Source organism: Oncorhynchus mykiss, chromosome 6, assembly GCF_013265735.2.
Source record: "Oncorhynchus mykiss isolate Arlee chromosome 6, USDA_OmykA_1.1, whole genome shotgun sequence".
NCBI lineage: Eukaryota > Metazoa > Chordata > Actinopteri > Salmoniformes > Salmonidae > Oncorhynchus > Oncorhynchus mykiss.
Window position 1 is genome coordinate 20,687,645 of NC_048570.1, and position 11,940 is coordinate 20,699,584.

At 42.4% G+C, this 11,940-nt stretch overlaps 1 protein-coding gene across 1 annotated transcript; it reads right to left on the bottom strand.

Moving 5' to 3' along the window:
- Nucleotides 1-499: 499 nt before the first annotated feature.
- Nucleotides 500-11,868, bottom strand: LOC110525438 (N-acylethanolamine-hydrolyzing acid amidase). Its single transcript, XM_021605542.2, has 11 exons — nt 11,073-11,868; nt 10,495-10,659; nt 10,171-10,294; nt 9,895-9,985; nt 9,727-9,812; nt 9,433-9,605; nt 4,401-4,463; nt 4,247-4,313; nt 3,033-3,061; nt 2,592-2,661; nt 500-863 (listed from the first exon to the last, which is right to left on the bottom strand). Exons 1-11 carry the CDS (start codon nt 11,237-11,239, stop codon nt 843-845), a joined length of 1,056 nt encoding a protein of 351 aa, XP_021461217.1. The 5' UTR covers nt 11,240-11,868; the 3' UTR covers nt 500-842.
- Between the last annotated feature and the right edge of the window lie 72 nt (nt 11,869-11,940).

Sequence of the window (11,940 nt, forward strand, 5' to 3'; positions counted from 1 at the left end):
CAAACCTGCATCCCAACACCTGGTGCCAGTGCTCTACCTGGATGAATTCAACACACTGATCATCTCCTCTGTGTATCTGACCCGTGACTGCAGCTGCACACCAGCCATCAACCCCCATCGCTGGCTTTTATCTGGCTTTTATCCAGCTGCAGAAGCAGTGGGTAATTGCAGACAGCTGCGTCTCCTGACGAGAGGGCGGGACCAGAGCTCCAATCCGCAATGGGGCCGACCAATCAGCTGCTTGGGGGAATCCAGGAAGCCATTTTCCTGAAATACACACATACATATACACGAGCCCACAACACAGACACTGGGGAACGTATCACTTGTGAAATATTCATTATTTAGAGAAGAATGTTAAAACATGCAGGCACCAGAGACATTGTTTCTGTATTATTTCTAAAATTCAAAAGGTTTGTATTACTGATGTATTAATTTTGTGGCAGTAACAGTAGCTCTCTGCTAGGTCAACAATGTAGAAACATTGGATTTGTATTACTAGTTTTATTACTCATTTTGACAGTGGATGATCTGTATAAATTCACATAAGGCATTTTCTGTTGCATGAATTAAAAATTAAATCAAAATTAAATGAGCTTTATTTAAATATAATCATGTTCACCCCTCTAAAACACTAGACTCAATGTGTGTGGACATAATCATAATTCATATTTCCAAATAACATTTTGGGTAAAAAATATATACATTTTATCACCTAAAAAAATACATGACAAACAACTCATGGAATAAAACATTTAAAAAAGGCACTTTTAATGCAGAAAATCTCTGCTCTGCCCTTTCTGGACAACAACATAATCATGGTTTTGGTCCACGACTCAGCATTATTCATTGCTATGGCAGCCCTGGAAACAGAAGGTTAAATCAACAACCACAATGATGCTTTGCCTGTCAAACAAATGTTTTGATCTGCAACATCAGTGATGTGCGCATGACCATACATAATGCAGTAGGTCTAATTTACAGAACTTTACACCATAGTATAGAACATTGAGAATGGACATATGCTTAGTTAGTAGGGCAATGGGGTTAATATAATTACATTATATAAAGCATACTGTAAGTAATCAACTAATTACTAACTGTAACCAACTATATTGTAAGTAAACATTGTGTATTGTATTGGGCTGTCAAACAATTTAAAACAATTGAGGTAAATTGCAGAATTTGCTGTGATAAATCACAATTAATCGCAAATTAAGAATTTTTATTTTTACCCCTTTTTCGTGGTATCCAATTGTTTTTAGTAGCTACTATCTTGTCTTATCGCTACAACTCCCGTACGGGCTCGGGAGAGACGAAGATTGAAAGTCCTCCGATACACAACCCAACCAAGCCGCACTGCTTCTTAACACAGAGCGCATCCAACCCGGAAGCCAGCCGCACCAATGTGTCGGAGGAAACGCCGTGCACCTGGCAACCTTGGTTAGCGCGCACTGCGCCCGACCCGCCACAGGAGTCGCTGGTGTGCGATGAGACAAGGATATCCCTACCGGCCAAGCCCTCCCTAACCCGGATGACGCTAGGCCAATTGTGCGTTGCCCCACGGACCTCCCGGTCGCGGCCGGTTACGACAGAGCCTGGGCGCGAACCCAGGGTCTCTGGTGGCACAGCTGGCGCTGCAGTACAGCGCCCTTAACCACTGCGCCACCCGGGAGGCCGCAAATTAAGAATTTGCTTAAATTGGAGCTGTAAATTAAGATCTGTTTTTTATACAGATGTCAATATTCTTGTAATGCTGTCTTGATTTTGTCCAGCGTAACGGTTAGCAAAATCAGGTTAATTTATAAAGCACACTTTCTTTAACCTCGATGAGTATGTTTACATGGACATTAATACAACTGATTATGCAATAGTCATGTAAACACCTTACTCTGCTTATCTTAAATCGGTGTAAGGTCAGAATGGAAGTGGGCATAAGCTGATTATTATTATTATTTATTTATTTTTTTACTTTCTAATTATTAGGACATCTAAACACCTTCAGCTGCATTCCAGTGGTGTATCTGATCTGCACATGTGCTAGCACCAGCCAAGCGAGCCTCCCTTTTTAGCTCAGTGAAGTGAGTTGGGAACAACTGAATGTATGAGTCTTAAAAGTAGTTCACATACAAACTTTATATGTCCGTACTCAGAATCAAATATGCTTCTCAAAAATAACATGGTCGCTGTGGTAGAACGTTTATTTTGATTGACGATTTTCTGCTTTTAAGAGTGTGCCATCAGACAGCCTGATTTCAGATGTGTCCATGCAAACAGGATAATTAGGGAAATCTTTCTTCTTGCAAAGCATGTAAACGTTTAAATTGAATTATTATATTAATCTGACTATCCACATTAATCACATTATTGTGTGCATGTAACCATACTCAACGTCAACTTGTTTTAACATCGCATTGTTTTAGCTGTATAGATTATGTATTTTGGTTGTTTTCAGAGGATTTTCAATGCTTTCCGACAATGCCATTAATCACGATACACTGACATTACAAAAAGTTAACTGATGAACTATGACAGCCCTAAATGGGACACAACTGAGAGCCAATGATTAGACATGTCAGTAGTTTCATTACCTCTGGTCTGACCTCTGTGTTGTATTTCTCAGGGCTGGCTGCACTCATTGTTGTTGTGAAAACAGTAATCCTGAGAAACAAGGAACATGTTTTTAATATAAGACTGTCCCATCTACCCACAGAAAGTTATATGAAACATACAAATCTCAGTTAGTGCATGTATGGGTAAAATGGAAACCTACTTAAATACAAGTGTGACATGAAAATCTTCAAAACAGGGACAATTCTACTCAGATCTTCAGTGACAACATACTACAGCCATTTTTTCAGACAGTTTCATAACAGAGGCCTATTAACTTTATTGCTGTGGTAAGGCAAAGGGAAGTGAAAGCAATGTTCGTTGCACAAGAACCCTCCCTCCTGCTTCTCACACAGTGATTCAAACTGGGGAATGCCACAGAGAGAAATGAGGACATAATAAACAAACTTTTTCTTCCTTACCTGTTACATACTGGGTTCATTGACAGGACCTGGGAGACAAAATTACTGATTTAAGATGCTTAAACCATTTATTTAAAAATAAATACATTTATACAGTGCATTCAGGCACCTTTTCTTAAAAAAAAAAAATAAAAAAAAAAAAACGTATTTACATAATTATTCAGACCCTTTGCTATGAGACTCAAAAGAGTCCACCTGTGGTAAATTCAATTGAATGGACATGATTTGGAAAGGCACACACCTGTCTATATAAAAAGGTCCCACAGTTGACAGTACGTCAGAGGAAAAACAACAAGCTATGAAGTCGAAGGAATTGTCAGTAGAGCTCTGAGACAGAATTGTGTCGAGGCAGAGATCTAGGGAAGGGTACCAAAAAATGTCTGCAGCATTAAAGGTCCCCAAGAACACAGTGGCCTCCATCATTCTTAAATGGAAGAAGTTTGGAACCACCAAGACTTCCTAAAGCTGGCCGCCCAGCCAAACTGAGCAATCAGGGAAGAAGGGCCTTGGTCAGGGAAGTAACCAAGAACCTGAATGTCACTCTGACAGAGCTCCAGAGTTCCTCTGCGGAGATGGGAGAACCTTCCAGAAGGACAACCATCTCTGCAGCACTCCACCAATCAGAGATCCTTGATGAAAACCTGCTCCAGAGCGCTCAGGACCTGACTGGGGCCAAGGTTCACCTTCCAACAGGACAATTACCCTAAGCACACAGCCAACCAGTCTCTGAATGTCTGTGAGTGGCCCAGCCAGAGCCCGGACTTGAATCCGATCTAACATCTCTGGAGAGACCTGAAAATAGCTGTGCAGTGACGCTCCCCATACAACCTGACAAGGCTTGAGAGGATCTGCAGAGAATGGGAGAAACTCCCCAAATACAGGTGTGCCAAGCTTGTAGTGTCATACCCAAGAAGACTCGAGGCTGTAATCACTGCCAATGGTGCTTCAACAAAGTACTGAGTAAAGGGTCTGAATACTTATGTAAACGTGATTTCATTTTTTTTTATATATAATACAAAGTTTTGGCTTTGTCATTATTATTCCACAAAATGTGGAAGTCAGGGGGTCTGAATACTTTCCGAATGCACTGTATTTCTGAATTTGCTATTAGGATAACTTTAGTCAAAAAAAATTGTCAATGATACAGTATAACATTGTCAAATGTAATACTATCTAAACAAATATTCAGCAATAACATACAGCCATCCACTTGCCTTATACATTGTATCCATATTGATATTATCTTGACCAGTTGCATTTAATGCTTTGTTGGCTGCATCTCTGGAAGAAAGATACACAAGCCATCCATTCACATGAAATCAATGAAAATATAATTATGGAGTCATGTAAAGTGAGCAGTATGCTTACCTGCGATGATCCTTTGCAGGAGGCGGCAGCCAGTGATCGAAGTTGGTCTCTACTCTGAACCACCTATAGTAGGAAAGGACACTACACTTCATTTACACATTCAAGAGTAAACACCCCGATACATTTTGGCATCTTATTTTAAAAGCCCAATATCTGCTGATAGTATTATAAAACATTTGTTTATTATTGTATAATGAAAAGCAAATTAGTGCATAAAATAAAAGTTAATAGAAAAAATATATACACAGTGGGGCAAAAAAGTATTTAGTCAGCCATCAATTGTGCAAGTTCTCCCACTTAAAAAGATGAGAGGCCTGTAACTTTCATCATAGGTACACTTCAACTATGACAGACAAAATGAGAAGAAAAAAAAAATCCAGAAAATCACATTGTAGGATTTTTAATGAATTCATTTGCAAATTATGGTGGAAAATAAGTATTTGGTCACCTACAAACAAGCAAGATTTCTGGCTCTCACAGACCTGTAACTTCTTCTTTAAGAGGCTCCTCTGTCCTCCACTCGGAGGACAGTTACCTTTATTAATGGAACCTGTTTGAACTTGTTATCAGTATAAAAGACACCGGTCCACAACCTCAAACAGTCACACTCCAAACTCCACTATGGCCAAGACCAAAGAGCTGTCAAAGGACACCAGAAACAAAATTGTAGAACTGCACCAGGCTGGGAAGACTGAATCTGCAATAGGTAAGCAGCTTGGTTTTAAGAAATCAACTGTGGGAGCAATTATTAGGAAATGGAAGACATACAAGACCACTGATAATCTCCCTCGATCTGGGGCTCCACGCAAGATCTCACTCCGTGGGGTCAAAAGGATCACAAGAACGGTGAGCAAAAATCCCAGAACCACACGGGGGGACCTAGTGAATGACCTGCAAAGAGCTGGGACCAAAGTAACAAAGCCTACCATCAGTAACACACTACGCCGCCAGGGACTCAAATCCTGCCATGCCAGACGTGTCCCCCTGCTTAAGCCAGTACATGTCCAGGCCCGTCTGAAGTTTGCTAGAGAGCATTTGGATGATCCAGAAGAAGATTGGGAGAATGTCATATGGTCAGATGAAACCAAAATATAACTTTTTGGGAAAAACTCAACTCGTCGTGTTTGGAGGACAAAGAATGCTGAGTTGCATCCAAAAAACACCATACCTACTGTGAAGCATGGGGGTGGAAACATCATGCTTTGGGGCTGTTTTTCTGCAAAGGGACCAGGACGACTGATCCGTGTAAAGGAAAGAATAAATGGGGCCATGTATCGTGAGATTTTTAGTGAAAACCTTCCATCAGCAAGGGCATTGAAGATGAAACATGGCTGGGTCATTCAGCATGACAATGATCCCAAACACACCGCCCGGGCAACGAAGGAGTGGCTTTGTAAGAAGCATGTCAAGGTCCTGGAGTGGCCTAGCCAGTCTCCAGATCTCAACCCCATAGAAAATCTTTGGAGGGAGTTGAAAGTCCATGTTGCCCATCAACAGCCCCAAAACATCACTGCTCTAGAGGAGATCTGCATGAAGGACTGGGCCAAAATACCAGCAACAGTGTGTGAAAACCTTGTGAAGACTTACAGAAAACGTTTGACCTCTGTCATTGCCAACAAAGGGTATATAACAAAGTATTGAGATAAACTTTTGTTATTGACCAAATACTTATTTTCCACCATAATTTGCAAATTAATTCATAAAAAAATCCTACAATGTGATTTTCTGGATTTTTCTTCTAATTTTGTCTGTCATAGTTGAAGTGTACCTATGATGAAAATTACAGGCCTCTCATCTTTTTAAGTGGGAGAACTTGCACAATTGGTGACTGACTAAATACTTTTCCCCCCACTGTATACATAACCATATCATAAAAGCAACAAAGTCTAGGAGGAAGGGTAGACCAGCCGATAAAGAGGAATCTTAAGGCCTGCTTGAAAAGCCCCAACAGTCTGAACAGCCCTGAGATTGTCAGGATGGAGTTCCAAAGACATGGTGGGTGGGAGGAAAAGGCACGGTCCCCCATGGTTCTGCTCTGGGTTCTGGGCCGATGCCATTAAGGGCTTTGTAGACCAAGAGGAGAATGTTAAAGTCAATTCTTTGAAGAAGACAGGTAGTCAATGGAGGTCAGCAAGGATGGGGGTGATGTGAGCAGACTTTTTTGTTTGTGTCAGAAACCTTGCAGCACTGAATGAGCTGTAATTTATGAATTGAGTTCGCAGGCAGGCCCTCCAAGTACTGCATTCCCATAATCAATTCTGGAGAAAACTAATGCATGGATAAGCTTTTCTGTGTCAGAAGTGGTGAGAGAGGGTCTTAGGGAGATGTTCTTCAGGTGAAAGAATTGCGTTTTACAGTCTAATGTGGGCATTAAAGAAGAGAGCAGGGTCAAATATCAAATCCAGGTTGGTTATGAATGAGGAGAGGGGGGGAATGATGTGGCCTTCTATGGCAGAGTGGATGCTGCAGGATTTGGTGATCTGCTGGGGGTTGCTTATCAGCATTGCATCGGTCTTGGTACTGTTGAGTTGGAGGAAGTTGTTCTTCATCCAAGGTTGACAAAGCAGATGTGTCAGGCTTGGTTTTAATGTACACCTGTGTGTCATCTGTGTAGCAGTGGAATTGGACACTGTGCTGTCTGAAGATCTGGCCAAGTGGGCGCATGTAGAGCTGGAAGAAAATGGGTCCTAGCATCGACCCTTGTGGGACACCGCAGGTTATGGTGGACATTGAGGATTACGCACTGCTTGTGGTTAGAGGTGAACCAGTTTAGGGCAGTCCCACAGATGGCAGTGTTCCCTGTGAGGCACTGCAGTGGAATGATTTGATCTACTGTTTCAAAAGCAGCACTGAGGTCCAGAAGAATTAAGATGGTGGGGGAATACTGTATCTGCTGCCACGAGCAGGTCATTAACAGCATTCAGTACTGTGCATGGGTCTGAAGCTGGTCTGGAGCGCCTCATAAAGCTTGTTAGTGCTGAGGTGTGAGTGAAGTTGAGTTGCCAACATCTTCTCCAGGACTTTTTTTAAAACTCAGACAAAACAGTTGCTAGTTCTAAGTCCCAAGAAACAAATATATCTTCTGTTGGATCTGACAATTAATATTGATGATTGTATAGTCGTCTCAAATTAAACTGTGAAGGACCTAGGCGTTACTCTGGACCCTAATCTCTCTTTTGACTAACAAATCAAGACTATTTCAAGGGCAGCTTTTTTCCATCTACATAACATTACAAAAATCTGAACATTTCTGTCCAAAAATGATGCAGAAAAATGTATCCACGCTTTTGTCACTTCTAGATTAGATTACTGCAAAGCTCTACTTTCCGGCTACCTGGATAAAGCACTAAATCAAGTTCAGTTAGTGCTAAACACGGCTACTAGAATCTTGACTAGAACCCCAAAATTGTATCATATTACCCCAGTGCTAGCCTCTCTACACTGGCTTTTTGTTAAGGCTTGGGCTGATTTCAAGGTTTTACTCTGAACTTTCAGAGCATTACATGGGCTTGCTCCTACCCATCTTTCCGATTTGGTCCTGCCGTACATACCTATATGTACACTACAGTCACAAGATGCAGGCCTCCTTGTCCCTAGAATTTCTAAGCAAACAGCTGGAGGCAGGGCTTTCGCCTATAGAACTCAATTTTTATGGAATGGTCTGCCTATCCATGTGAGAGATGCAGACTCGGTCTCGACCTTTAAGTCTTTATTGAAGACTCATCTCTTCAGTAGGTCCTATGATTGAGTGTAGTCTGGCCTAGGGGTGTGAAGGTGAACGGAAAGACACTGGAGCGACGAATCGCCCTTGCTGTCTGCCTGGCCCGTTCCCCTCTCTCCACTGGGATTCTCTGCCTCTAACCCTATTACAGGGGCTGAGCCACTGGCTTACTGGTGCGCTTCCATGCCGTCCCTAGGAGGGGTGCGTCACTTGAGTGGGTTGAGTCACTGACGTGATCTTCCTGTCCAGGTTGGCGCCCCCCTCGGGTTAGTGCCGTGGGGGAGATCTTCGTGGGCTATACTCGGCCTTGTCTCAGGGTAGTAAGTTGGTGGTTTGAAGATATCCCTCTAGTGGTGTGGGGGCTGTGCTTTGGCAAAGTGGGTGGGGTTATATCCTGCCTGGTTGGCCCTGTCCGGGGATATTGTCGGGTGGGGCCACAGTGTCTCCCGACCCCTCCTGTCTCAGTCTCCAGTATTTATGCTGCAATAGTTTGTGTGTCAGGGGGCTAGGGTCAGTCTGTATATCTGGAGTATTTCTCCTGTCTTATCCGGTGTCCTGTGTGAATTTAAGTATGCTTCGTCTAATTATTTTGCTCTCGGAGGACCTGAGCCCTAGGACCATGCCTCAGGACTATCTGGCCTGATGACTCTTTGCTGTCCCCAGTCCACCCGGTCGTGTTGCTGCTCCAGTTTCAACTGTTCTGGCTATGGAACCCTGACCTGTTCACCGGATGTGCTACCTTGTCCTGGACCTGCTGTCTCTAACTCTGAATGATCGGTTATGAAAAGCCAACTGACATTTACTCCTGAGGTGCTGACCTGTTGCACCCTCTACAACCACTGTGATTATTATTATTATTATTATTATTATTATTATTATTATTATTATTATTATTATTATTATTAGACCCTGCTGGTCATTTATGAACGTTTCAACATCTTGGCCATGTACTGTTATAATCTCCACCCGGCACAGCCAGAAGAGGACTGGCCACCCCTCAGAGCCTGGTTCCTCTCTAGGTTCCTGCCTTTCTAGGTAGTTTTTCCTAGCTACCGTGCTTCTACATCTGCATTGCTTGCTGTTTGGGGTTTTATGCTGGATTTCTGTATAGCACTTTGTGACATCGGCTGATGTAAAAAGGGCTTTATAAATACATTTGATTGATTGATTGACTTAATATAAAAATGGGAGGTTGGAAATATGGGTCAGACTCAATGATAACAGTTAGCATAACTCAGCTTTATAAATCTCAGCAGCTCTTAAAACAAACTAATACAATTTGTGTTATGGAAGAGACCCCTCATTTCCTACCCTCCATTTAAGGGTTCCAGAGGCCAGATATCAGCTGGGCCCTTCCTGTCCCTGGTAACCACCACTCCTTCCCCAGGCTTTACTCCGGCAATGATGTAGTACACACTTGTGATGATTGGGATTTTGGACAGCCGCATCACAGCATCCTGAAAGTCTGCTGCTTCCTCCAACGTCTGAAGAAAAACAAGAAAGGACAAGCCACAATAGTAGGTTAATAGACAAGCCATAATAGTAATTTGTGGTTAGCAAAGTGTTGATTTTTGTGGATGTTGATGGTTAAACTTCCTGACGTACCTCTCTCACCAGCCAGCTGACTGGAGATCTTTTCAGCAGGAAAGCAGAGACCCAGTTCTTCCACCAATTCCACCAGTGGTCTTCACCTGATGATAACACACTGCCTTAAATGACTGACTCACACCTTTATGGATGTGTCCTGGACAATTAGATAAAGTGAATCCTTACCACGCTGGTCACCAGAGACTGTGAATTTATTTGGACTCTGTCCGGTCCACAGCCCGACATAGCCAGCAAAAGACGTACCACGATAAGCCACCTGGAAAAGTTGAGTAATTAGGAGGGGATTTTACTTGACCCTTTTTCAGCCTAACATCACACTCCAGATTTACTTCACAGTGCCCAAACTAAGTTATCTGGCATTATCGGCTGATTGACACCGTGGCCTTGCAGAAGTGAAACTGCAGATGTAAAGGTTGAGCTGTGTAACCATGTGTAACATACCGTTCCATTTTTGAGAAAGAGAACATTGATGGTGAGATTCCGGAGTATATCATGTGGGTAGTCAAGGTTCCTGCCATGATACAAACGTCCACTTGTGTCCTGAGCTACAATACTAGTGCAAAACCTACAGATGCAATAGGAGCGTGTTAAGTCATGAGGGGGGGGGGGGGGGGGGGGGGGGGGGGGGGTTCTTACAACACATACTTTCATTCTTCTTCTTTGTGCTTCTGACAACAAGAAGCTGTGACTACATTCTTGTTTCAACTGGTTGAATGGCATTTGTATCAGTAGGCCTACATGTAAAGCAGATCAGTTCATACATACGCTGATATTTCATAGGCAAAGTTGAGAAGGATGACATCGGAAAGGCTCCCTCGAAAATATGAGGCCATTCCTCTGATCTCCCCTGCGTATGGAGGAGGTACATACTTCTCCAAGGCCTCCACAATCGGAGTTACCGCATGATGCACCCATTTTGGAACAGTGGCACTGCAACAACAAAAAATATTACGTTTTGGGTGTTAATATTAATCAACACCATGGGCAAGCTTAGGCTACTCACATTGTGTCGGTCAACATACTGTATGCCTGCAGATATTCATACATATTTAAACTGCAAGCACAGATATTATGCAAACAACATATCATGGCACATTTTGTCATATTTGACATATTGAATGGTAAGTGAAAATAAATGGTTAAGTCTGATCAATGTCCATATACTGAAGTTGACGTAAAACTTCTGCAATGCAGGTTTAGGCTACATAATCAAAAGTCCTGTCCATCATGTGACATTAAAGCAAACATCTATATTTTACCGTTTGAGACAAACATTATTAAACCAACTTTTGGAGGCAACTAGAACTTCTGTAAATAGGCATTCCGCATTATTAAGCACTTACTCAATCACTTCAGCACCTGCTTTCACCAGGTAGTCGACATCAAAAACTTTAAATAGAGGCGCCCATCGCACTTCTGGGGGATCATCCAAGCTGACGTTGACCACAGCTGGAGCGAAGTCTGACTCACATGAAACGACCAGACCAAGCAGGAGCAATGTTGACAACATTGTGCCCTTTTCGCTGATATGGCACTAGCCTAGGAACTTGTGCGTTCCAATTCAAATGGGCGCAACTTTACAGGCAACATCGTTGCAACTTCTCCATAACTTCCTGTTTCTCTTTTGGGGTAGCGCCTGTGAGCATGGTTAACTCTTTGGGGTAGCGCCTGTGAGCATGGTTAAGGGGCAATCTGCGATTGTAACATTTTCGGACATTTAAATGAATGATATATAGCAATTGATTATTGTAGAGTATATCTTACACATTGTTCATGGACTTAGTTAAACTGTAACCCCATCAGAATCCAAAATATACACTTGTTTTACTCCTTTGTAAACAAACTCTGTATAGTTTCAAAACATGGTTAAAACGTTTAATGATCTCATGGATGGTCAGTTCTTTAATCAATAGCTCTGTCTTTGAATTCCGTGGTTACAATTCTCCAGCCTCAGCCGTTTGCCAAATCTGTGGCGGGTTAACCTTTGTTGTTGTTTAAACTGCAGATTGCCGCTTCAAGGTGAGAGTATATCATCTGACAACTGCAGCAGATATGCGGTTTCCAAGTCTGGTCTGCATATAGTACGTTTTTACGTTAAATTCAACGGGAACGGTGCTATACTGCACAACCAGTTGGGGAACGCTGTTAGAATAGCCATTCCCCTTTAAATACGTCACTCATTGCTTAAAGCCACAGAGAAACCGTAGTTCG